Source organism: Diorhabda carinulata, chromosome 5 (assembly GCF_026250575.1).
Source record: "Diorhabda carinulata isolate Delta chromosome 5, icDioCari1.1, whole genome shotgun sequence".
Taxonomy (NCBI): Eukaryota; Metazoa; Arthropoda; class Insecta; order Coleoptera; family Chrysomelidae; genus Diorhabda; species Diorhabda carinulata.
In genome coordinates, this window is record NC_079464.1 from 31,502,830 (window position 1) to 31,529,616 (window position 26,787).

Consider the following 26,787-nt stretch of genomic DNA (forward strand, 5'->3'; position numbering starts at 1 on the left):
TGAGGGATGAGGGTGGTTTTTTTTTGTTACGTCTTGCAAATATTTGTCGAGTCGAAAGTATCACCGTAACCATTCATCTCTTGTGACATGTTCGGCAAACAAAAGCCAATGCGGATATGCTTGTACCCTTAGTCGACGGCCCTTTTTACGTTTCTCTTTCCGGGTAATGATTTTCGTTTCTAATACACGCTTTACTTTGTGTTTGTACGGTTTTAGGTCAAAGGTGGTGGTTTTCAAATCCGAAATTTATAAAATCAAACGCGCATTACAACTAGTTTACACTGTAAAAATTTTTTTTCAGTCATTTTCTTTACATAAATAACGTAGAATTGAGAATTGAAGTTGAAAAAAAAATTTTTTTAATCCTTGAGCCGACTCTGTTCGCTTCGTCACACTGCGTCAGTCGATAAAATCAATACCATCATTTGATCGTTATCGATCGAGCAGAAGCACGGTTCGTGCCTTGACAACGTAAAAAATTTACGCGGGAAAACGACAGTAATCGAACGTGGACGTGAGTTATTAGATAGATTTATAATCAACCCATTTAGTGTAAAAAGTTGTGGTTCTAATAGTTCAAAGTGAATTAGAAGTGTCGAGAATTCGTTCGTTCTAAGTGTATTTTCAGTGTTCGTTTGTTAAATTCCGATTCTTCTGATTAAATATTGTTTGCTGTTATGGTAAGTTGAATTTCAGTTATTACTTAAAAAATATTCTGAATATCAAGTCGAAAAGAATTAGTTTCTCTTATTTTTTTCAATCAAATATACAGTATCAATTCTCGACGCCTCGTTATTACATAATTCATCTTCAATAATCACGTTCCCATAGTGTGACGAAAGGCCCTAAGGGATGAAAAATATATTTGAAGAGGGGGCGACATCCGAATCAACTTGTAGATTCACAAGAATATATTCCGGTGTGATAGGATAGAGAGAATACGTTCCGAGGGAAGTTTGCTGTAAGTTGACAATTCCCGAACTTCGGGAATAAAGTATAGGGCTCTCATCGTTCCCCTGTTTCATCAATTTGCATGACCTTTTTGATTTTTTACGTGTTTTCCATAATTTCGTCGTAATCGAAGAGATTTTAATATGATAATATCCTTAATATTCGTATCGTTGAAGATTTCGATAACGAGGGTTATTCGAGAAGAAAATACTAACCTAATATTTTGTTATTATTATATTACTATAGTTTTATAAGTGGCGGTGTGATTTCGTTCAAACAATATAAGATGTGATCAAAAATTTATTGTGTATGGCTTCCATTTGTTTGTCTTAGTCAAAATGGCTTTTTATTTTCAGTAAAATCATTGTGACATTATTTGACGTTTTATCTGAAAAAATTACAGCGCATGCGTGGTCAAGAACAAGATTCGAATACGAGGGTTACTCGTTATTCAAAAGAATTTTAAAAACATTGAGAAAATTGGGAGTTGGTAGGATGTTATTAGAAAAAATAAGTTAAGAATGTTTTTATCTGTTTTCAATATTATAGTGCAGCTGGTTTTTAGTGTCAGTGCAAGGAACAGGGTCGGCCTCTGAATTTGGTACAATCACCATAGACAAATTTCAACATTTTGTGATTTATTTTGCAGTTTGAAGTTCAAATTTAACGTTTTAATGAAACTTAGTATGTTACACCCTTTATATATTTGTTCAGGAAGTCGTTAAACGTCGTTGATAACGTAATTCAAATTTATGTCCAAACAGAAATGGTCTTCTAAGTTATATTTACTAATAAAGTATGTAGGATATACAGGGTGTCCAAGAATGAAAAAGCGAATAAAATTTGACGTAAATGATTTACAAACAATAAATAATAGATTTCTATATACAGGGAGTTCAAATTAGATGTCTGAAAACATGTTTGAGCACAACAAAAATTATACAGAGTGTCCCAGATAAGACTCAAACTGTATATTGATGTGAATTATATGTCAAAATGAAAAAAATGGAAACAAATAAACATTTTAGCATCAAATTTTTTTCTAAACGCCATAATTGGACGTGGAATCAGATGTATACACAACAAAAATTATACAGAATGTCCCAGATAAGACTCAAACTGTATATTGATGTGAATTATATGTCAAAATGAAAAAAATGGAAACAAATAAACATTTTAGCATCAAATTTTTTTCTAAACGCCATAATTGGACGTGGAATCAGATGTATACACAACAAAAATTATACAGAATGTCCCAGATAAGACTCAAACTGAATATCGATGTGAATTATATGTCAAAATGAAAAAAATGGAAACAAATAAACATTTTAGCATCAAATTTTTTTCTAAACGCCATAATTGGACGTGGAATCAGATGTATACACAACAAAAATTATACAGAATGTCCCAGATAAGACTCAAACTGAATATCGATGTGAATTATATGTCAAAATGGGAAAAATAGAAACAAATAAACATTTTAGCATCAAATTTTTTTCTAAACGCCATAATTGGACGTGGAATCAGATGTATACACAACAAAAATTATACAGAATGTCCCAGATAAGACTCAAACTGTATATTGATGTGAATTATATGTCAAAATGGGAAAAATGGAAACAAATAAACATTTTAGCGGTTCGTAGTTAACAACACCATAGATAAAATTGAAATTTAGAACTATATCAATTTATTTGGTTGAAATTTAACCGTAAAAAAATCATTTTCCCTGTATATTTCCTTCCGTATTCCTTTCTGGAAAAAGAGGAAGTTCCAAAGTAAGAAATTAAATATAGAACTAAGTTTCGGCAGGGTTTGGAGCCCTAGTTCTCCCTCGAGGACCACCTGGAAAACACTTAAAACAGAGTTATTGTCTTAATGGCTATCGTCTTTATTTATTTTTAAAAAGGTCGTCGATTGACTTGGAAAAACCCAACGTACTCGGTATTTCCTTAAGGGAAAATGAAAACATGAAATTCGGAAAATTTCGACTCCGAGAAAACTGTATTGAATATAATTTATATTAAGAGCTACTACACCGAACAGTGAAATGAAAATAATGAAAAATTCACACAAACTTTGTATGAAAAGTGCTTTCAGTCTCTCGAAACGATATTTTGGTTAACGAAACGCGCCTCAAACAATTTAATTATGAGTTTTGTTATAATTGTAGTGTAAACAGTCTTCAGTCTCGTCGAAACGCGCCTCAAACAATTTAATCGTGAGTTTTGTTATAGTTGTAGTGCAAACAGTCTTCAGTCTCGTCGAAACGCGCCTCAAACAATTTAATCGTGAGTTTTGTTACAGTTGTAGTGTAAAAACAGTCTTCAGTCTCGTCGAAACGCGCCTCAAATAATGTAATCGTGAGTTTTGTTATAGTTGTAGTGTAAACAGTCTTCAGTCTCGTCGAAACGCGTCTCAAATAATGTAATCGTGAGTTTTGTTATAGTTGTAGTGTAAACAGTCTTCAGTCTCGTCGAAACGTGACTCAAACAATGTAATCGTGAGTTTTGTTACAGTTGTAGTGTAAAAACAGTCTTCAGTCTCGTCGAAACGCGCCTCAAATAATGTAATCGTGAGTTTTGTTATAGTTGTAGTGTAAACAGTCTTCAGTCTCGTCGAAACGCGTCTCAAATAATGTAATCGTGAGTTTTGTTATAGTTGTAGTGTAAACAGTCTTCAGTCTCATCGAAACGCACCTCAAACAATGTAATCGTGAGTTTTTTTATAGTTGTAGTGTAAAAACAGTCTTCAGTCTCGTCGAAACGCACTTCAAACAATTTAATCGTGAGTTTTTTTATAGTTGTAGTGTAAAAACAGTCTTCAGTCTCATCGAAACGCACCTCAAACAATTTAATCGTGAGTTTTGTTATAGTTGTAGTGCAAACAGTCTTCAGTCTCGTCGAAACGTGCCTCAAACAATTTTATCGTGAGTTTTTTTATAGTTGTAGTGTAAAAGGTCTTCAGTCTCGTCGAAACGTGCCTCAAACAATTTAATCGTGAGTTTTGTTATAGTTGTAGTGCAAACAGTCTTCAGTCTCGTCGAAACGCGCCTCAAATAATGTAATCGTGAGTTTTGTTACAGTTGTAGTGTAAAAACAGTCTTCAGTCTCGTCGAAACGCGTCTCAAATAATTTTATCGTGAGTTTTTTTATAGTTGTAGTGTAAAAGGTCTTCAGTCTCGTCGAAACGCGCCTCAAATAATGTAATCGTGAGTTTTGTTACAGTTGTAGTGTAAAAACAGTCTTCAGTCTCGTCGAAACGCGCCTCAAATAATGTAATCGTGAGTTTTGTTATAGTTGTAGTGTAAACACTCTTCAGTCTCGTCGAAACGTGACTCAAAGAATGTAATCGTGAGTTTTGTTATAGTTATAGTGCAAACAGTCTTCAGTCTCGTCGAAACGCGCCTCAAATAATGTAATCGTGAGTTTTGTTACAGTTGTAGTGTAAAAACAGTCTTCAGTCTCGTCGAAACGCGTCTCAAATAATTTTATCGTGAGTTTTTTTATAGTTGTAGTGCAAACAGTCTTCAGTCTCGTCGAAACGCGCCTCAAATAATGTAATCGTGAGTTTTGTTACAGTTGTAGTGTAAAAACAGTCTTCAGTCTCGTCGAAACGCGCCTCAAATAATGTAATCGTGAGTTTTGTTATAGTTGTAGTGTAAACACTCTTCAGTCTCGTCGAAACGTGACTCAAAGAATGTAATCGTGAGTTTTGTTATAGTTGTAGTGTAAACAGTCTTCAGTCTCGTCGAAACGCGCCTCAAATAATGTAATCGTGAGTTTTGTTATAGTTGTAGTGTAAACACTCTTCAGTCTCGTCGAAACGCGACTCAAAGAATGTAATCGTGAGTTTTGTTATAATTTTAGTGTAAACAGTCTTCAGTCTCGTCGAAACGCGCCTCAAATAATGTAATCGTGAGTTTTGTTACAGTTGTAGTGTAAAAACAGTCTTCAGTCTCGTCGAAACGCGCCTCAAATAATGTAATCGTGAGTTTTGTTATAGTTGTAGTGTAAACACTCTTCAGTCTCGTCGAAACGCGACTCAAAGAATGTAATCGTGAGTTTTGTTATAGTTGTAGTGTAAACAGTCTTCAGTCTCGTCGAAACGTGACTCAAACAATGTAATCGTGAGTTTTGTTACAGTTGTAGTGTAAAAACAGTCTTCAGTCTCGTCGAAACGCGCCTCAAATAATGTAATCGTGAGTTTTGTTATAGTTGTAGTGTAAACAGTCTTAAGTCTCGTCGAAACGCGACTCAAATAATGTAATCGTGAGTTTTGTTATAGTTGTAGTGTAAACAGTCTTAAGTCTCGTCGAAACGCGTCTCAAATAATGTAATCGTGATTTTTGTTACAGTTGTAGTGTAAAAACAGTCTTCAGTCTCGTCGAAACGCGCCTCAAATAATGTAATCGTGAGTTTTGTTATAGTTGTAGTGTAAACAGTCTTCAGTCTCGTCGAAACGCGTCTCAAATAATGTAATCGTGAGTTTTGTTATAGTTGTAGTGTAAACAGTCTTCAGTCTCATCGAAACGCACCTCAAACAATGTAATCGTGAGTTTTGTTATAGTTGTAGTGTAAAAACAGTCTTCAGTCTCGTCGAAACGCGTCTCAAATAATGTAATCGTGAGTTTTTTTATAGTTGTAGTGTAAAAACAGTCTTCAGTCTCGTCGAAACGCACTTCAAACAATTTAATCGTGAGTTTTGTTATAGTTGTAGTGTAAACAGTCTTAAGTCTCGTCGAAACGCGACTCAAATAATGTAATCGTGAGTTTTGTTATAGTTGTAGTGTAAACAGTCTTAAGTCTCGTCGAAACGCGTCTCAAATAATGTAATCGTGATTTTTGTTACAGTTGTAGTGTAAAAACAGTCTTCAGTCTCGTCGAAACGCGCCTCAAATAATGTAATCGTGAGTTTTGTTATAGTTGTAGTGTAAACAGTCTTCAGTCTCGTCGAAACGCGTCTCAAATAATGTAATCGTGAGTTTTGTTATAGTTGTAGTGTAAACAGTCTTCAGTCTCATCGAAACGCACCTCAAACAATGTAATCGTGAGTTTTGTTATAGTTGTAGTGTAAAAACAGTCTTCAGTCTCGTCGAAACGCGTCTCAAATAATGTAATCGTGAGTTTTTTTATAGTTGTAGTGTAAAAACAGTCTTCAGTCTCGTCGAAACGCACTTCAAACAATTTAATCGTGAGTTTTGTTATAGTTGTAGTATAAACAGTCTTCAGTCTCGTCGAAACGCGCGTCATTCAGTGTAATTGTGAGTGTTGGTGTATTTGTAGTGTGTTAAATTCACTATTTTCGATTTTGTTGATCGGTTGCCAAGGAAGGTGAAGCCCGTGTAGCCGTCTATTGAATTTTTTATTATATATACGGAGAATGTCGCCCATTTACTGTCTCTTAATACGTTTAACGGCTGACCGATGGCTTAGGTGTTGAAATTTATAGCTCCACCTATGACAGATATTAAAACTACACTCCCCCACAAAAAGTATCTTATCACTTAAACTGATGTATGATTTAAAATGATTATTATTCGGATCCTTCGTTTCCAATACGGATAATTTGTTTTCCAAACTATCCTTTTTCCTTTTCTACGTTTTCAGTTCGAATTTTAACATTTTCAACATCGATTAACTGCTTGTCGAACGTATCCGATAGCGATTAAAAACCATCGACATCGATAACTACGTTTCACAAAACAAAAATGTCACGATCACAGATATATATCTATGCAAAAAAAACCATAGATGTAATCGGGAATTATTAACCTTGAAAAAGTCAGTTGTCATAAAATTGACAGAATATGTCTGTGTGTCTTTTATTAAATCGTAAACAAGCGTATTTAGTTTGTGAAAAATTTGTGTGTGTGTGTGTATTGTCCTTTCGTATGATCTGACAAGAAAAGTTTCATCTCGAGTAAATCCCTCAGTAATGGGAACACTTTTTTCGTTAAAAAGTTAAATAACTTAAAATTGGTTAATCAATGAGGTCGAATCACTGTTTTTGGCCCTCCAGTTAACCTTTCCTTTGAAAGTTTTCCGCTTTCCCATTCGAGGCACATCGCGGATTTTCCTACTGCGAGAATTTAGAAAAAAAAGTTTGTTGTATACAGGGAACGAAAATTGCAGTTCCAATTTAAAAAAAAACAGATTTGAGTTTTGTTTTTTTTGTAAAATGAGTTCAAAACAACGAAAAAGGAAAAAAAACAATTTTTGATTTTATTAACGCATAAAGAGAGGTGGATAATGGTGAAAGCACACACGATAGATGGCAGACTTGGTCATATACATCACAGAACAATTGGAAATGACAAATGACGCAATATACATATGACAGATGACACATAACACACGATATATGTCACAGAACGTAATTGATAATGGTAAATCGATGTTCTTTCTCTCTCTTTTAATAATACAATTCCACTATCTATGTTTTATATTAATTCTATGGAAAAATCACGTCCATATATACGATATGTACTAGAAGAAACGTTTTTATAGTTTATCTGAGGATGGAAATGACAAATGACGTTATATACAGATGACAGATGACACAGAACACACGACATATGTCACAGAACGTCACTGATCATGGTAAATCATATATATGACGGTCCGTTTCATTTTTTTGTCCACTTTTTTCGATTTAAAAGTCAATTAAAATTTAATATTCAATAAAAAAGAGATTGAAAGTAGTCGAAACGTCAAAATATTTATCTGTGGTTCAAAAATTATTAGAAAAAACTTATTTTATAACAGAAAAGACTTAAAATCGAAACGATTTAGAAATCCGAGCATATCAAAAGGTCTAATTGATAAGAAATTACAGAGATCACGGAACACAAGGTAGTTGACATACGACAGATGACAGACTTCATCATATACATCATAGAAAAGTTGATAGAGGGTGGAGATGACAGTTGACGCAATATACATATGACAGATGACATAGAACACACGATATATGTCACAGAACGTAACTTATAATGGTAAATCATATATATGACGGTCCATTTTATTTTTTTTCCACTTTTTTCGATTTAAAAGTTAACCAAAATTTAATATTCAATAAAAAAGACTTAAAATCGAAACGATTTAGAAATCCGAGCATATCAAAAGGTCTAATTAATAAGAAATTACAGAGATCACGGAACACAAGGTAGTTGACATACGACAGATGACAGACTTGATCACATACATCATAGAAAAGTTGATAGAGGGTGGAGATGACAAATGACGCAATATACATATGACATAGAACACACGATATATGTCACAGAACGTAACTTATAATGGTAAATCATATATATGACGGTCCATTTTATTTTTTTTTCCACTTTTTTCGATTTAAAAGTTAACCAAAATTTAATATCCAATAAAAAATGAAGAAGATTTAGAAATCCGAGCATATCAAAAGGTCTAATTAATAAGAAATTACAGAAATATAAAAAATAATATTTATGACGTCACTAAAATGACGTGTAGACAACACGGCATACACAATAAATGATTGGTACGACATCACGGAACACGAAGTACTTGACACATGATCAGTGGACGATAAACAACATGACAGATGACAGAATACATCACAGAACAATTGAAAATGACAAATGACGCAATATACATATGACAGATTTGAAATTATCGATAGAAAACAGTCAAAAGTCGTTGAAAAATGCAAACTAAAAACGTTACGTCCAATATTTTCGTCGTCGGATGTAACGCGGTTCATATAAACTTAAAATTCTCGTTTTCTGAACCCGTTTACCGACTCGATCTCTAGCGGCGGATCTGGATCCGAGATAAGATACGAAAAAATCATATCTAGCGATGGGATTCGAAATATACAAACTCCCAATCCCGAACGAGCAACTTTCATTTCCTAATTTTCTTTCCGGCGCAGATCGAAACTCGGAGATGCTCATTCCCGAGGGATCTTATGCAAAATATATCTGTTCATCAAGTTTATTCACAAAACAAACGCGCGTCGAAACTTACCGGCTAAATTATCGCCGATAGGTGGCAGCACGTCCGCCGACCATCGAACTCGACGCGCCAACGTTCGGATCCGTTCGTTCGGGGGTAATTCCGAACTACGACGTGATCGAGGAGGTGTATTGTCCGTCCGACGTGGAAAGAAACACGTTTTTCCAAAAGAAAATGCAATTTAACTACTTAAAGATCAGTATCCACGTGGAGAAACCCGGAAAAATGTACCGGAAGATCTGGTGGAAGGAAGGAATCATCTAAATTTGAACCAACCAATCGCCAGTCATCTCCAGTTGGCGTACATCTTTAGAAAACCAAGAAGATGATTTGGAGAAGGCTTCCGAAGACAATCCGAGCTCCAATACATCCCCAACATGCTGTAGCCTTCTAAAACTCGATGATGTAGTGTTATCAAGAATCTCCAGGTTCTGGTGGTGATGTTGGTGGTGGTGCTTCGACTTTTGGCGATGAAACACCATCTTGGATCACCCGGTTTTCCAAATTCAATCGTTGTAGCATTCGAAACGTCGTATCGATGGATCATCCACCGTACAATCCGTATTTGGTACCCGATGATTTCTTCCTTTGAGAAATCGCACGAACACGCGAAGAAGCGTCCAAATCGCAACAAAACCGGTTCAAACGAGAATATTTTCAACTGATTCCTCAGTTGGTGGCGCCCTCTATGATATTATATTTGAACCGGAAGTTTGTATGGACCTTGAAAAAAAAAAATAGCTTTTCGTTAAATCGAGTTTTGAACATAGTGTTCCGTGATTCTTTTGAAAAACGACGATAATTTTGGCGGGAAACGAAAATAAAAAAACTTTCGTCCATTCGGCGCTTATAGTTTTTCTAAGGTAGTAAGAAAGTCCATTAGGGGCGGTGGAAATCGCTTTTGTAGATCCTCCGGAGACAAATTTTCGATACGGACCGACGGAATGGAAAGTTTGATGGGAAGTAATTGAATTGGTGTTAAGTGCCTACTCAGAAAAAACGAGGCAATTACCGGTTTCGACCTACTAGGGCGGGAAAGTTTGCAAAAACCGAATCGGTTGTTTCGGAGACGGAAATGAAAAATATTCACGCCCCCCACGAAATATAACGATGTAGTTATTGATTAACTGATTCACGATTGCTAAATCTACCGCTTTATATACTAAATTCGCTTTCTAGAACATTCGGATTCTCGAAATTTCCAGATTACCGTGAAAAAACCACGTGATTTCATGGAAATCGTCTCTACGCGCAATGGAAAACAAAATTTTACTTAAATGACGGAAAGTACCCGGCGCATTCGCCAAATTTTAACTTTTTATGATATATTAGAGCAGGATCGGCTTCGCGATCTACAAAAATTGATACATTTGTCACTTTCTATTCGTTTTTTAATTGTTAACTGATTTACGATTGCTAAATCTACCGCTTTATATACTAAATTCGCTTTCTAGAACATTCGGATTCTCGAAATTTCCAGATTACCGTGAAAAAACCACGTGATTTCATGGATATCGTCTCTACGTGCAATGGAAAACAAAATTTTACTTAAATGACGGAAAGTACCCGGCGCATTCGCCAAATTTTAACTTTTTATGATATATTAGAGCAGGATCGGCTTCGCAATCTACAAAAATTGATACATTTGTCACTTTCTATTCGTTTTTTAATTGTTAACTGATTTACGATTGCTAAATCTACCGCTTTATATACTAAATTCGCTTTCTAGAACATTCGGATTCTCGAAATTTCCAGATTACCGTGAAAAAACAACGTGATTTCATGGAAATCGTCTCTACGCGCAATGGAAAACAAAATTTTACTTAAATGACGGAAAGTACCCGGCGCATTCGCCAAATTTTAACTTTTTATGATATATTAGAGCAGGATCGGCTTCGCGATCTACAAAAATTGATACATTTGTCACTTTCTATTCGTTTTTTAATTGTTAACTGATTTACGATTGCTAAATCTACCGCTTTATATACTAAATTCGCTTTCTAGAACATTCGGATTCTCGAAATTTCCAGATTACCGTGAAAAAACCACGTGATTTCATGGATATCGTCTCTACGTGCAATGGAAAACAAAATTTTACTTAAATGACGGAAAGTACCCGGCGCATTCGCCAAATTTTAGCTTTTTATGATATATTAGAGCAGGATCGGCTTCGCAATCTACAAAAATTGATACATTTGTCACTATCTATTCGCTATTTAATGATTAACTGATTCACGTTTGCTAAAACTACCGCTTTATATACTAAATTCGCTTTCTAGAACATTCGGATTCTCGAAATTTCCAGATTACCATGAAAAAACAACGTGATTTCATGGAAATCGTCTCTACGTGCAATGGAAAACAAAATTTTATTTAAATGACGGAAAGTACCCGGCGCATTCGCCAAATTTTAGCTTTTTATGACATATTAGAACAGGATCGGCTTCGCGATCTATCAAAATTCACTTTTACCCAAAAAAAAAGGCGAGGTTTATATCATGTGACAGAGACAACTCTATCGTTTCGAATACAACTCCCTGTATGTTAATTATTTTTGGTTAATATAAAAAAAAAACAAAATTTTCTGAAGAATCCAAAAAAAAAAGAAATAATAGTCACTGCGTTGCATTTGGAATAAGAAAGTTGATATTGGTCACTGTCACATGATACACCCTGTATATTTTCTTTTTTTTTTTATTTTCGAACGCGCGTTTGAAAATACGGCGTGTCCCAGAGTTTTTCCCAATACAGGGAATTAATTTGTTTTTTATAGAATTTAAACTCATTTTAACCGTTCCTCGTACAAAATGGGTGGAATACGGAATTTTAATGTATTTATAATTTTTATACCTAAAAACGCGTCATCCTATCTATATATACGACAGATTATTTTAAAAATTACAAAAATATATAAATTATATCGTAATTGGCAGTGAACGTGTTAAATATATTATATAAAGTTAAACTGATTAAAATATAACATCGTGAACTATCTAAATAATGTATATTCTGTGATCATAAACATTCGTCTACTTATTTGTTGTTTATTCCGCTCCTTATCAATAGATGTCGTTCTTGTAGATCTCTGTATTATTTTATTCTTAAACAAATGGTGCTGTCAGTTTATTTATATATTTTTATTAATTGATTAACACGACAAGTACATATTTATTGTTAGAATACGAAACTTCAATTGTTATAAAATCTCAAAGGATATTGCAACAATGGTTTTAGTTAAGATTTTCGTAGACGTTACGTGGTAAATGTTGTCGTTGTTCCGTGAAAACAACCATTTAGTTACTTAATTAAACTCGAACTACAAGGGAAGTATTTTTTTATTTTTAGGTTAGTTAAGCTGTCAAATTGTCTGAAAAAAAAACAGTAGACGATTTTATCAAGGTAATATTTCATCCAGAAACCTTAATTGATGTTTGTTAGAACTATTTAGTAAGAAGTGAACTATCTAAATAATGTATATTCTGTGATCATAAGTCTAGTTATTTGTTGTTTATTCCGCTACTTATCGATAGATGTCGTTCTTCTAGATCTCTGTATTATTTTATTCTTAACCTTATAGTGTTTATATATTTTTTTGGTTAATTGATTAACGAAAATAAATCACTATAAATTAGAATACGAAGTTATTTTAACTTAGTTTTAGTTAATATGTGTTCGTAACGTGGTAAATATTTTCGTTGTGTCGTGAATTTAGTTACTTAATTAAACTGGAACTACGAGGGAAGTATTTTTTTATTTTTAGGTTAATTAAGCTTTTATAAAGGTAATATTTCATCCAGAAACCTTACCTGATGTTTGTTACTGCCCTAGAACTATTTAATAAGAATATGAATCTTCTTTTTTTGCAAAGTACAAAAAAAAAACAATTTTTACAGAATATTCTCCATGGTTTATAATAAATTTTGATTCTTTAACATTTCGACCCTTCTTTGTCCCTCTTCATTCAACCAGAGTTTAATAAAAGCTGAGTGCAGGAATGCCCTCGCGTTCGCAATCAGCCCTTGTTAAAGGAGCAATTTATAGGGCCATTAGGTTTCCAGAGTAGACGTAATTCGGTCGGTGCATGATAGCCACGTGACCTCGTATTTAATTTCGGATCTTTCACAATATACACAGTAAAAAATTATTACGAATCGTATAGATAAACAATTTATTTTTTTTAATTGGAAAAAACTTTTCGACGTTTCACGAGGTGAATGACCTCCAGTCTACAAGGTCAAATCGGTGTTAGTTCGATATATTATTAATGAAATTATGAATATAAAGTATAAATATTGATGGATTAAAAAACGAAAAAGAGATTTTTGAAATTTTATTTCTATTATAAGTAATTTAAATTTAACGCTGTCAATACGAAGGTTGTTGCTTAAACTACGGATACGTTCGCCATTAAAAACGTCAAATTTTATGATGGACACGTCAGATCCGACGTATTTACACCAGTGTTGCCATATCTCAATACTTGATTGACGAATCGTAAACCACATTCGAATAAATATTTCTATATATATATATATACGAGGTTGATTCAATATTTTGCAGTAATAGAAAATCAAATTTACGTACAGTAGTTTTGTGTTTTGTGATACAGGGACGGTTTTTTTAAGTAAATTATCTCACCACTCATATAATAGATTATTATCATTGTATACGATAATATTTGGTATTTAAGGCAGTTTGTATACTTATACTGGGTTAATAGCTTAGTTTTCAAAATTTTTCGTTCGTCCTTGTTTACAGTGTTTTAATGTTGGTTAATTTTCAATTTTTATATGTTATTATCACCATTTTTCAAATCAACACCAAATTTCACAACGAAATATATTAAATATTATAATTGGGAATGTTGAATTGTTCTAATCCGACCCTGTTCATTATAATCATTCATAATTGTGCGTTGAATTAAGAATATATTTGTTAAAATTATTTTATAAAATGTTACATGAACTTTTTCGTGAAAATAAAACTAAAAACATACTAATTTTAGTCCACACTGTATTAGAAATCAGTAAAACTCTCTCAAAACTTTTATATTTAAAAAAACAGAGCTAGTAAACTCAGTTTGACCAACATTTATTTTATACCCAGAACATATTCATTCACCCTCGTAAAACACAATTATTATGAACGTAAATTAAATAATTTTAGTATTATTATTAATAATTATTTTTTTAATTTATTTACTTACTTTATTCTCTTACAAAATATAAATCTTGTATATCTCCTACTAAAATAGATTTTTTTGGAATGCGGTCACTGACCTCAACCAACGTCAAGCTAATGCGCCATATTGGAATATAAATCAATTCATTTCACTTCTTATGGTTATAAAAACATATTTATAAAAAAGCATCGTTAAAACTCGTGTTACGCCATTTGATCGTTTTGTTTTTTTTTTTTTTTTTCTGAATATGAAATTCAATCATTCATTGATTTAGTAGCGATATTGATGGACCTGAAGGGAATAAATCACGTGGAAAAGCTGTCATTTCACTTTATTGCATCATTTCCTGTCCGATATAATATAGATATTTGTGCACGTGACTATTACGTTTTTAGGTTTTTCGATTCGATGGCCAACAAAATATTCAAAGTTACAGATTACTGTTATTAATAAATTAGTTTCGTTTTACGTCTAGAGATGGAGATACGAGTTATACATTTTATTTTAAAATAAGATTGTATGAAAACATTTGTTCAGTATAGCAATTTAAGGATGTAATAACAATTTGAGTTCGACTTAAATCGATGTTTGGTCGTTCTGTTCATGTTTTTTTTTCTCATAAAATTCATAACGGTGCCTATGCGCGTTCGACCTTATGTTATTGCCTTGAATTCGGCCATTTTTATGTAACGAGAATACTTTCGTTCGTGATACCGTTTCTAGGTCAACGTCTGCATATCAAATTAAAAATTATGTTACAATGACCCTTACATGAATTTTTACGACGTTTCGTGGTGGATATTTCGATTAATGATTAAATTGTTTTACCCTTTACTTCTCATAAGTTTCTAAATTGGAGTAACAATGGCTGCTACTGGGTGCTTCGTATACGTACGAGCTTACAAGATGGCGGTTCATTATGTTTGTTACAAACAGAAAATTAATTTTGAATTTTCTGGATCTATTTAGTAAGATTAGTAAAAAATTTTGTATAACAAATCTCATTTTTCTCTCAAAGTTTTTATTGTATTATGTATTTTTTATTTATTTTCAATTATATTGTGATTTCGTGAACAAATTTAAAAACCATATCTTTTGGCGTAGGGATTTCAGAATGAAATGAATTAAGGTCGTCATGCAAAAAAGCGCTAAATCAAAATGTTTCACATTTACACAGTTGATAACGTTGGAAAAAAATATAACACGAAACTCATACAGGGTAATGCTAATAATTACTTCATCCCAAAGAGAATTTGTGAATTCATTTTATTGACGAGATAAAAATTTATCTTATTCGTTATTTCGGTGAACCTAACCTTAATGCAATTATTGTGCTGTTTGTGAATCCATTCCGAATGCATTTACTAATCGGATGCAACGAATTAAAATGGCGGAGAACCACTGTTTACGCTACTTCTAACACTTCCGCTCGAGTGCTGAATTGAAAATTACTGAAACAGGGCCGGATCGAAATTTTTTAATATAAATTATACACGGTGTTACAGGGTATTTTTTTTTAATTGAGAAATTATTTTATATTTGGAATCGAACTATTCGTGATTTAATTCAATTTTTTGACGTTCGACGTTTTAAGTACGTTTACCGTTAAAAACGTCAAACTTTATGATGGACATGTCAGATTTGACGCATTAACGTCAGTGTTGCCATAATTCAGTACTTAATTGACGAATTGTAAGTCGTTTTCAAATATTTATGTGTATACGAGGTGGTTCAATATATTAGAGTGCTGAATTGAAAAGTACTAAAACATGGCCGGATCAAAATTTTTTAAAATACATTATACACGGTGTTACAGGGTATTCCGAAATACATTTTTTTTTAATTGAGAAATTATTTCATATTTGGAATCAGACTATTCGTGATTGAATTCAATTTTTTGACGTTTAACGTTTGAAGTACGTTCACCGTTAAAAACGTCAAACTTTATGATGGACATGTCAGATTTGACGTATTAACGTCAGTGTTGCCATAATTCAGTATTTAATTGACGAATTGTAAGTCGTTTTCAAATATTTATGTGTATACGAGGTGGTTCAATATTTTAGAGTGCTGAATTGAAAAGTACTAAAACAGGGCCGGATTGAAATTTTGTAATATACATTGATTATGATACAAGGTGAATCGAAATACTAATAAATTATTTTCTGGGTTTTTTCAAATCGATCACCCTGTATTGTATTTATCATATTGATTAGTGTGATAAAGTAAAAAGTTAAAAATAAATATTTCATTAGAAATTTTCGATATTCGGGGTAACTGATTCGAAAAAAACCGAGAAAATAATGTATCAGTATTTTGATTCACCCTGTATCAGATTCAACGAAATAAATCATTTTCCACTAATCATCGATTGCTTCGGCGGCGACAGATTGTTCTTAAATTATACAGGGTACTGGACTTGTTACGATTTTTATAGAAAATTAGTTACAACTTTTTGAATACCCTGTATAACACATCACTACTCTATATTCAAATCAAGCTGATTCCTGATATGTACTTGAAAGTAAAAATAATGCGTATGGCTTAAAATAAATGTACTTGGAAATTAATTCAAGGTCAAAGTTTAGTTTTTAACGATTTTTCTCATAAATGGCGAGTTTTATGTCAAAAAGAGTCGAAATAACTTGAAGATCATAAATTTTTTTACGAAAATTGCGTATTAACATACGAATTTATCCGTAATTTCGTCATAAATAAATTATTTACGTTTTTTTTATTTTAGTCGGGTCGAGCCGTCCCTGTTTCGTAAACTAGCCTTCTGGCACTTCTTTTTGTTGTATGTTTTTACTAAAACTTTTTTACTTAATGGAATGATAAAACAGAAGCTCTACTGTCAGCTCGAGGCTTAGATTTTATTTTTCTAGAATGTACCTATAATAAGATTTGGGTATTTGGGATTCGAGAAAATAGAGGTTAACGTTTTTAAATAGAATTTACAATGAATAAACATTGAAAGCGTTTAAAAAAAGTTTTGTTATTAGTATTAATTTAAAAAATAAATAGTTCTACTTGTATAAAACAAGTTTATTTACGTATATAGTCTATTTATCGAAAAAAATAATAAATAAAAACATATTCACGCTTAGTACGCGTGATCAGTATTGGAAACGCCGAGCATCTAACAGGACCGCACTTAGCACTTAACAAATAATTTGCAGATTAATAATAAAAATTATAAATAATCGTTATTACGAAAATATACAATGTAATCCTGTAATTTGGAATAGATATAAAGTAAACGGTAAAAATATATACATGGCGACGAGAAATTAATATAAAAAATAAAAAAAAAATTTAAAAATGTAAAAGTTATAGATTTAAGTCCAATTAAAATATTTGATTGAAGAAAATTATTTTTGTTTACCTTTATTTCAGTTTGTAACACAACTAACCTAACCTAACCTTACATAACCTTACATAACCTAACCTTATTGATTTAGACCAATAACGTTGTGGCTCGCGTTTCGCCCGGGGTATTCAACGTTCTTATCATTATTTTTGTTGCAGGTTTTATAAAAAATGCGTCTGAAGACCATCGAAGGTCCTTTGGCCGTCCATAATGGTAACAACGACATCCTCAATTCTCCAAAAAGAATAAACACTTTGCAGAACAGTAATACGACGACAACAACAACCTTAAGTAACATAACCTCAAACTATATCCCCGTCACGAATCTAACCTACAATACAAATAACAGTAATGACACTATAAATAACGTTATAAAGGAATTGAATAGTACCACGGACTCGAACATAATCAACAACGGCGTTCAAGATAAGGTAAAAAAAAAAATCTTTTTTTATTAAGGCGTTTATACACGCGGCGGTTTCGCCGCGCGGTTAATAAACCGGATTTATTTATTAGGTGCAATGGTGCCAGGCCTCATTGCAAGAGACGCAAAACAACGCGAAGAACAACACGCATCGGTTATTAAATTTGGTGAACGTCAATATCAACACGCTGGCTGCCACTTTGAGACACCGGCAGGGGGCGTCCGATACGCCTACCTTCCTAAAAAACGCCGCCATCAAATCCGTATCAAACAATTCGATTTGTTCACAACGATCTTCGTCAGATGATACTTCTTACCTTGATTACGAAGGTATTTTAATGTAACGTATACGAGGGTGGTTCAAATCGATAGTCATAATATCACGAAACGTCTTGTGGATATTCTCGAGTGAGAAGCCGGAAGATTTTTACGAAAAAAGTATCCGAAATGGTGCCAAAAGCGTGGGGAGATTATGTAGAAAAATTACAGTCTTCTAATTTAATTATAATATTTTTTATAGCAAAATTCCGGGTTCATATTTGAATTACCCTCGTATGTTAACGAAATTATGTCAGATGATAAAGACAGAAATAAATCGAAACGTTTATATTTTTACTCTATTGGAAAAATAATTTTTTATAACAAAATTTATCGAAGTAGTTTGATGTTCGATCTAGTTTAGAGGTTAGGACGCCCGCTCGTGACCAGGGAGGCCAGGGTTCGATTCCCGCTATCGCTTTTCCTTTTTACTTTTAAATCTTTATATTTTTCTTGCAACTTTTTTTTTTGTTATGATTCATTCATATATCCAAAATATTTTCTTTTTTTTATGTGCTTTCACTTCTAAATATATTTTCGTTTTTATCAAGGATTTTTTACTAGTTTATTAAATTCGCAATAATTTCCTAAATTTTTCAACTTTTTAAATTATTTTTTTTCTATTATATTTATAAATTTCCAGTTATCAAGATTTTATTATTCATCTCGATTTAATTAAATTAAAAAAAAAAGAAAAAATAATTTTCCGATACCGGGAATCGAACCCGAGCCTCCTGGGTGAAAGCCAGGTATCCTAGCCACTAGACCATATCGGATTATAATGATTTTCAAGACAAACCAAAAGTAGTGTATAAAAGAAATATTTAAAAATAAAATTTTTAGTAACTATACAAAATTACAATTTTATTTTGATTTTTCATATTTAGAAGCACAGCAAAGCTGTTCTTCAGCAGATACGTCACCGCAAGATGAAGATCGTGATTTCGACATTTCCGATTCCGAATCATCAGATGACGGTAACTTAAGTAATCGAGGTACGGTACAAAGGAGGTGTGTAGTAAATCCGAACTACCCGGGATTTCAACATTTGGCGCATACTCTGACGTCTGACGCGGAGTACACCGACGACGATCTGGAGTGCGAATCATTGAACGTCGAAATATCGGGGTGAGTGTATATACAGGGTGGATCGAATTTTATTATTAATTATTAATTCGTTATTTTAATGTATTTAATAAATTTATGTATTTATAGCGATTCTTTGACGGCGAAATTAGAAGCTGAGGCTAATAATAACAACAATATCGAAGAAATCGATACTGATTATAAAATAGACAGTGTTAACCGTTTGGATAGTGTTGAAAATATTCAAAAAGTGTTTCACGACAAACCGGCGTTCAATATCGAGGAGGACAGTGAATTTAACCGAAATAGTGAATCTAGCAGTGGAAATTCAATCAACAGCGGCGACGAAGATAACATCGTCGGTAAGAAATGACATAACCTCAATAAACACCCGAACATAACCTCTATTTATACGTTACAGGTGATTTTAGACAAGAAGTCGAAGAAGAACTTTGTAAAGTCGCTTTCAGAAACGAAGATTCGTATAACCTTCGAAAAATCGAGAAAGCCGTGGAAGAAAAACTCGAAGAAGCCGCCGAAAAACTTCAAGTGCTAAAAGATTTCTCCCCTACCGCCGTTAAATACAACATCCAACCAAATATCGAAGAACCTTTCAACAAGTTGTCACCCACAAAGGTAGTACCTTTACATCGGGTCCTGCAGGACTCCAAGGTCGTTAAAGGACACGAATTAGCTGTCAAAACTGAAGATCTACCGGAAGAGGACGAAGAAAAAAAAGAAGTTGATGAAGAAGATGCAAAAAAACCCGCGGAATTAGAATTCGGGGCGAGCGAAGATCCTCTGGCGGCCAAAATGGCGGATACACTACATATTAAAATAGAAGACGCGTTTTTGTCGAATGCCAAAGAAAATATTTCCATTCAAAATGGCGCAAATGACGTTTCAGTGGATGATAACCTCAATTTTCGCGAAACGAAAATGGAGGTTGACGATTGTTCGGAAGAAAAAGACGAAACAATGGCGAAAACGGAAAAAGAAGAAGATAACGCCGTACCGAGGAAGAAAGAGAAAGTGGAAACTACTACGGTCAAGAAAAGGAAAGACGACAATCAACAAACCGGCAGTTTGATCGGTTTCGCGCGAAGGGAAGGGGGAACGAGAAGCAGAGAAACGATGAACAGAAGATCGGTACCAATCGTGAGAGAGAAGAAGAAATCGAATACGGAAACAATAGGTAACTAAAATTCATAATTTCGTTCAAAATTATTAATAATTTTCAAGTTGTGGTGGAATGAAACCGAAAAGTAAAATCAATCTTTTAGTGGAATGAAACTGAAATTGGTATAAATCTTGAACTCGGATGACCTTGGATCAACTAATAATTACAATTATCGTGTAAAATAAATTGCATAACTTCTAGGCGTCTACGAAAATAGAACGAAGGCCAATATAATTTTCGTGCTATTCCACCAAAAGTTTTTTAAATCTTTTAATAGTTGAAATTGAATAGTTCATATTCATATTAAAAACATCAGAATTCAATAGAAAATAACATATTAGTTTGTAATATCGAACAAATTTGTAAAATATCGGGAAAATCAAAATTATTAAGAAATTTAATTTTCCATTATTATTGAATTTTGATTTCTTTCAAAATTATTGATAATTTTCAAGTTGTGGTGGAATGAAACCGAAAAGTAAAATCAATCTTTTAGTGGAATGAAACTGAAATTGGTATAAATCTTGAACTCTGATGACCTTGGATCAACTAATAATTACAATTATCGTGTAAAATAAATTGCATAACTTCTAGGCGTCTACGAAAATAGAACGAAGGCCAATATAATTTTCGTGCTATTCCACCAAAAGTTTTTTAAATCTTCTAATAGTTGGAATTGAATAGTTCATATCATATTAAAAACATCAGAATTCTATAGAAAATAACATATTCGTTTGTAATATCGAACAAATTTGTAAAATATCGGGAAATCAAAATTATTAAAAAATTTAATTTTTCATTATTATTGAATTTTGATTTCTTTCAAAATTATTGATAATTTTCAAGTTGTGGTGGAATGAAACCGAAAAGTAAAATCAAACTTTTAGTGGAATGAAACTGCAATTGGTATATATCTTGAACTCGGATGACCTTGGATCAACTAATAATTACAATTCTCGTTAATTAATTCATTTTGCATTCGAGTTGATTATATTATTATAGAATATATTTAGTGGAATAACAAGCATTCATTAAATCGACGTGTCAAATTATCGTGTAAAATAAATTGCATAACTTCTAGGCGTCTACGAAAATAGAACGAAGGCTAATATAATTTTCGTGCTATTCCACCAAAAGTTTTTTAAATCTTCTAATAGTTGGAATTGAATAGTTCATATCATATTAAAAACATCAGAATTCTATAGAAAATAACATATTCGTTTGTATTATCGAACAAATTTGTAAAATATCGGGAAATCAAAATTATTAAAAAATTTAATTTTTCATTATTATTGAATTTTGATTTCTTTCAAAATTATTGATAATTTTCAAGTTGTGGTGGAATGAAACCGAAAAGTAAAATCAATCTTTTAGTGGAATGAAACTGCAATTGGTATATATCTTGAACTCGGATGACCTTGGATCAACTAATAATTACAATTCTCGTTAATTAATTCATTTTGCATTCGAGTTGATTATATTATTATAGAATATATTTAGTGGAATAACAAGCATTCATTAAATCGACGTGTCAAATTATCGTGTAAAATAAATTGCATAACTTCTAGGCGTCTACGAAAATAGAACGAAGGCTAATATAATTTTCGTGCTATTCCACCAAAAGTTTTTTTAATCTTCTAATAGTTGAAATTGAATAGTTCATATCATATTAAAAACATCAGAATTCGATAGAAAATAACATATTAGTTTGTATTATTGAACAAATTTGTAGAATATCGGAATCAAAATTATTAAAAAATTTAATTTTTCATTATTATTTCCTTCAAAATTATTTCGTCAACTGTATTCAAACGCCTCCCTTAATGGTAGTTAAAAAAATCCTTTCCCTATTTCTGATTCAACATTCGAGATGAATTCGAAACATTCTTGTAAGTGATTTACATAATTCATTTTAAAGGTAGTTTCGATGTGTACAACATTGAAACGGCGATGCCGAAGATCGATCTAGAAGCGATAGAATGTCACCTGCGGGCAGCTAGAGAAGAAGAGAGAAGGGTAAGTACGAACTTTATTCAATCATTTTTCTATACGGTTGTCTCGTAACTCAAATAATTTTTACGTATTGTTTTCTTTTGGTTGAATATTTTAGGGTTTTATGAATGTGCGGTTGCTTGTAAAACCGATTACTCATTTTCCAAAGCGATTCGGGTTTTGAAAATATCGAATATCTACGCTTCTAGATAACGCACAAAAATCGTTTTGTACTTAATTCGGGGTAGCTCGACGAGAGAAATCTAAATATATCGTTTTTTTTAACATTCGATGTGAAAATAAGCGAAATTTATCAAGTTTTTTTATATTGTGTGAAAAAATTTAAAAATCGTTTTAGAGACATTCTTTATAGTGTAATTAAATTGAAATTATTACAGCATTAGGTCACGGAATATTTTTGTTTTATGTACGGTACAGAATTAGAAAAGTTTCTGGTAAATATTTTTGAAAAGTATCATAATAAAGTGTTGGTTAAAGATTGAGGTTAATTTTCAATTATAGACCAGGAGAATAGAATTTGAAAATGGTAAAAAGTGAAAGAAAAAAATATAATAGAGTAAAGCCCATTGGAAAAGAAAAGAATAAAAATAATTTGCAAGCGATCTGAGGTTAGTAAGTGGAAGGGGGTGAGTTTGGGGGTAAAAAACGGTTTATATCGTTTTCCGGCAAAACTATGATTTGTATAAAAAAAAGTTAAATAGCAAAGTTGTAGATAATAAAAAGATCTACAACTTTTGTATCTACACTTTTTTTACATAACCTCAAAATTAAAGTAGAAAATTCGAAAAACTAAGTTTTTGGTTTCTTATTGATATCTTTTACAAAAAAAAAAGTTTTTTTTACGATATTTTGTGAAAACTCACCTTTTTATGCCACAAATACACTGTAATTTTTTATTTCAAATATTTATTTTCAAACAAAAAGTAATTTCAATTTTTGGTGGAATGAAACTAAAATTCAAATAAATCTTTTGTTGGAATGAAATGAAAAGTAATATCAAGAAATCTATAATTATACGTCGTCTGATATCGACACGAATTTTCTAGGAAATTTGTTGTTAGAACCAAAATGGAACGTCAAACAACTACCAGCCGATATTGAATTATAAAACTTCATCAATTCATAATTATAAAAGCGTTTGTTTATAAATTTCGTTAGTCCAAACCGCACTCCAGTAATTTTAATAACCTAATTTGCCAGAAACAATTTCAATTCGACGTTATTCATATTAAATATTGAATATCAACGATTAGTCCGCCATGTCATCGTTAATATGAATGAACTTTGACACGTAAACGGCCAACTGTTCGCGAGATTATCAGGAGAACATAGGCGTCGAAGTAAAAATATTACGTAATAAATACGATTTTTTAGGTTTATTTTTTTTGTAAATTCGTTATTCTAGATTCAATTTTTTCGTATCAGTAAAAATCGTTTTCACTTATAGACCCGTATATTAATTACCATAATTTTTACGATCACTCAAATAAATCGGATGTTGACAACTGATCGTACCCATAAACTTCCTCTTCTTCTTCGTTTTCAATTTCAACATTCGTGGCACGAAATATGACAATGTGTGACCGAAATTATTATTATATTTGATTTTATGTTGATTTTATTAAATTATTTAATAAAAATATAAGTTTTCTCTCGTTTTTATAAAAGTTTCTTTCTTTTTGTTGTTAAATACATATAAAAATTTTAAAATTGAGTGACGTCACATCCGGAGAGGGGTTACGTGACAACCTGTGACAAGAAAGAAGGAGTTTGAAATTACTAATTTCGAGTGACGTAATTTGTAGATGGTAAATAGTTTTGATTAATATTTTTTAAATACGAATCCCTCTCGTTCCGTCTATGTCGATATAATATTATCATATAATATGTCCTACAACAAATAATAAGTGTAGCATCTACCCGCTTAAACGCATATTTATGTTGATTCGCCGACAGCTCTCATCTCCTACACCAATAAATAAAAAGTGCGATACGAAAATAGACCTAGTAGACGGCTTCGTAGAGCCCATTATCCCGGTAGCGGTTTTTCTGTCTTATTCCACGAACTGACATCATCTTATAACAACAGCCGGGAAATTTTTAACAGAAAACAAAAAAAAATATTCGCTTTAGAATTTTCGGAAGTGATCGGTTGTGATTTAGAGGATTTTGATAGTTAATTACGATAATGGATCAGAAAAAATACGTAAAAAGCAAAGTAAGTTGAAAATATATTAAATGACGATTATATTTATGTTGACGCATCGATACAAATACATTTTTTTTTTCATTTATCTTCTGTCTCAAAGTGGAAACTAAGAAGAAGTAAATTCAAGGTTACGGTATCATATTTCGATATTTTAATCGATTCATGAAAAGAATAATCGATATCAGATCGAATTTCAAGTATCATTATATAAAAAAGAAGAAATATTTTTAATGGAGGATTATACGGGGTGGATTTCAATTGAATGTTTTAGAAGAATTTGACGTAATTAAAATTAAAAAAATTTGAAAGAAGCATCTTTATATATCTGTCAGATATTATTTTTTTTACTAGTATAAAAGATTTCTAAAAAAAAAATATCTTGCTCAATAATATATTTTTTGTTGATACACACCGTATATCGAATAATATTTTTCACAATTTACACATCACCCTATACATAAAAAATATGTAAAGGTCAATGTTAATATAACGATTGAGGTTATTAAAAATAAAATTTTTACTTAGAATAACATATCTGGTAAATATCTTTCATTTTCATATTACAAATATCATATTTTTAAATAAACAAAGTATTTGATATGTATTTTGTATTTAGGAAGATTACGTACGCCCTCGGTATACTAATTCACATTGACACATATAATTCATGACGCAAATATTAGGCGTTAAAATGCATTTAATTGGATCGAATATAATTCGAATCGAGTACGTTCGGGCTAGAGTCCAAAAAATCAGGATTTGTTTATATTTTCTTTTCTAAATATAAACGTGTATGTTTTCGTTCGATTTTTTTTTATAATTAAGTAATACTGAATAATTTTTTGTACTCAAGTTTATATTTGAACGATCGAACCTCTATTTGGTAAATATTTGTCTATGGATAAAAGTACAGTAGTGTTCATGCTCCGTACGTCACTACTATTCGGTGTTGCCAGTTTTAAAATATTTTTGTTAATATAAAGAATTTTGAACTATTGCGTAATTTTATATAAATATCCCATAAAACATGGGAAAACTCAAATTTTCGATATTTTTTCAATGTTTTATCGAAGAATGTGATGAAAATAGATAAAAAAATTAAAACTTTTAGATTGAAAACAATTTAATATTATAATTTTTAGAATTATTAAAAAACTTTTAGGTTATGTTAGGATTCAATTTTCCTCATTTTTTTTAACGTTAATTTAACAACAATTTGATTAGTGTATAATTTTTTAAATAAAAGTAATAAAACAATAATATATTTATATTTCTTTATCAACCAAAAAAGTATTAAAATTTTGTTTGTTTTAAACTTAGGTGCCAATGAAAAATATTAATTTTTCGATTTTTCATGAAAAAAATATTGTGGTTCGATCATTTACCAAAAATTTCTACTATTTCTAAGTCGTCAAAAAAATCTGGCAACGTCGTCTTGAATTCACTTCTTGGTAAGCGACTTTAAACAGAAATAAACGCTGGATGAGACAAACTGTATTCTTCTACAATAAAATCCAAATAACCTATTAAGTACTTTTAAACGTTCACCCAATTGAACTCGAAACTCGACTTAATTACATCATATCAGTAAATTGATAACGTCTTTAAATTACACATGCATATAATATGTGTTATCGCACAGGTGACAATTGTTTAAACAAATTGGGATACAACGTTGTAAACAATTCCACACCTATAAAAAAAAATGTTGATTGCATGTGATTTAAAAAAATCATAATTACTTTGCATTCGGAATTAAATTAAAGAATATATAAATTTTACGTGCATGAAATGTTCGGTTTTTATAGAGTGTTTAGTGAAATATTAAAATGTTGAGGGAAGTGCCCGACGACGACGACGATCCGTTATATCAAGTTTTGCAAAGAAGGCTTTCGATACAAGATGAAATAAAACAAAAGGTACTTGATAATGATGTATTAAAGAAATGATAACAAGTATTATTATTTTATCTATGTGCTAGAATACGTTTCTTAACGTGTCAAAATGGAAGAATTTAAATTTGAAATGTTGTTACTCGAATAAGATCTTTATTGAAA

At 31.8% G+C, this 26,787-nt stretch overlaps 1 protein-coding gene and 1 non-coding gene across 5 annotated transcripts in view; one reads left to right on the forward strand and one right to left on the reverse strand.

The window, feature by feature from the left end:
- Window positions 1-26,787, forward strand: part of LOC130893768 (schwannomin-interacting protein 1 homolog) — a 108,799-nt gene that overhangs the window by 70,108 nt on the left and 11,904 nt on the right. For 3 of the 4 annotated variants that reach the window (XM_057800121.1, XM_057800123.1, XM_057800120.1), the window contains 6 exons: window positions 17,659-17,931; window positions 18,017-18,254; window positions 19,130-19,370; window positions 19,458-19,690; window positions 19,750-20,523; window positions 22,427-22,524. In XM_057800121.1, coding sequence (XP_057656104.1) covers window positions 17,671-17,931; window positions 18,017-18,254; window positions 19,130-19,370; window positions 19,458-19,690; window positions 19,750-20,523; window positions 22,427-22,524 — 1,845 coding nt within the window. In that variant the 5' untranslated portion in view covers window positions 17,659-17,670. Of the gene's footprint in view, window positions 1-544; window positions 681-17,658; window positions 17,932-18,016; window positions 18,255-19,129; window positions 19,371-19,457; window positions 19,691-19,749; window positions 20,524-22,426; window positions 22,525-26,787 lie in introns of those variants that run through there. The other variant, XM_057800122.1, reaches the window with a different exon arrangement.
- Trnae-uuc (transfer RNA glutamic acid (anticodon UUC)) lies at window positions 18,947-19,018 on the reverse strand. The gene has a single exon. It is a non-coding gene; the product is annotated as a tRNA-Glu (tRNA).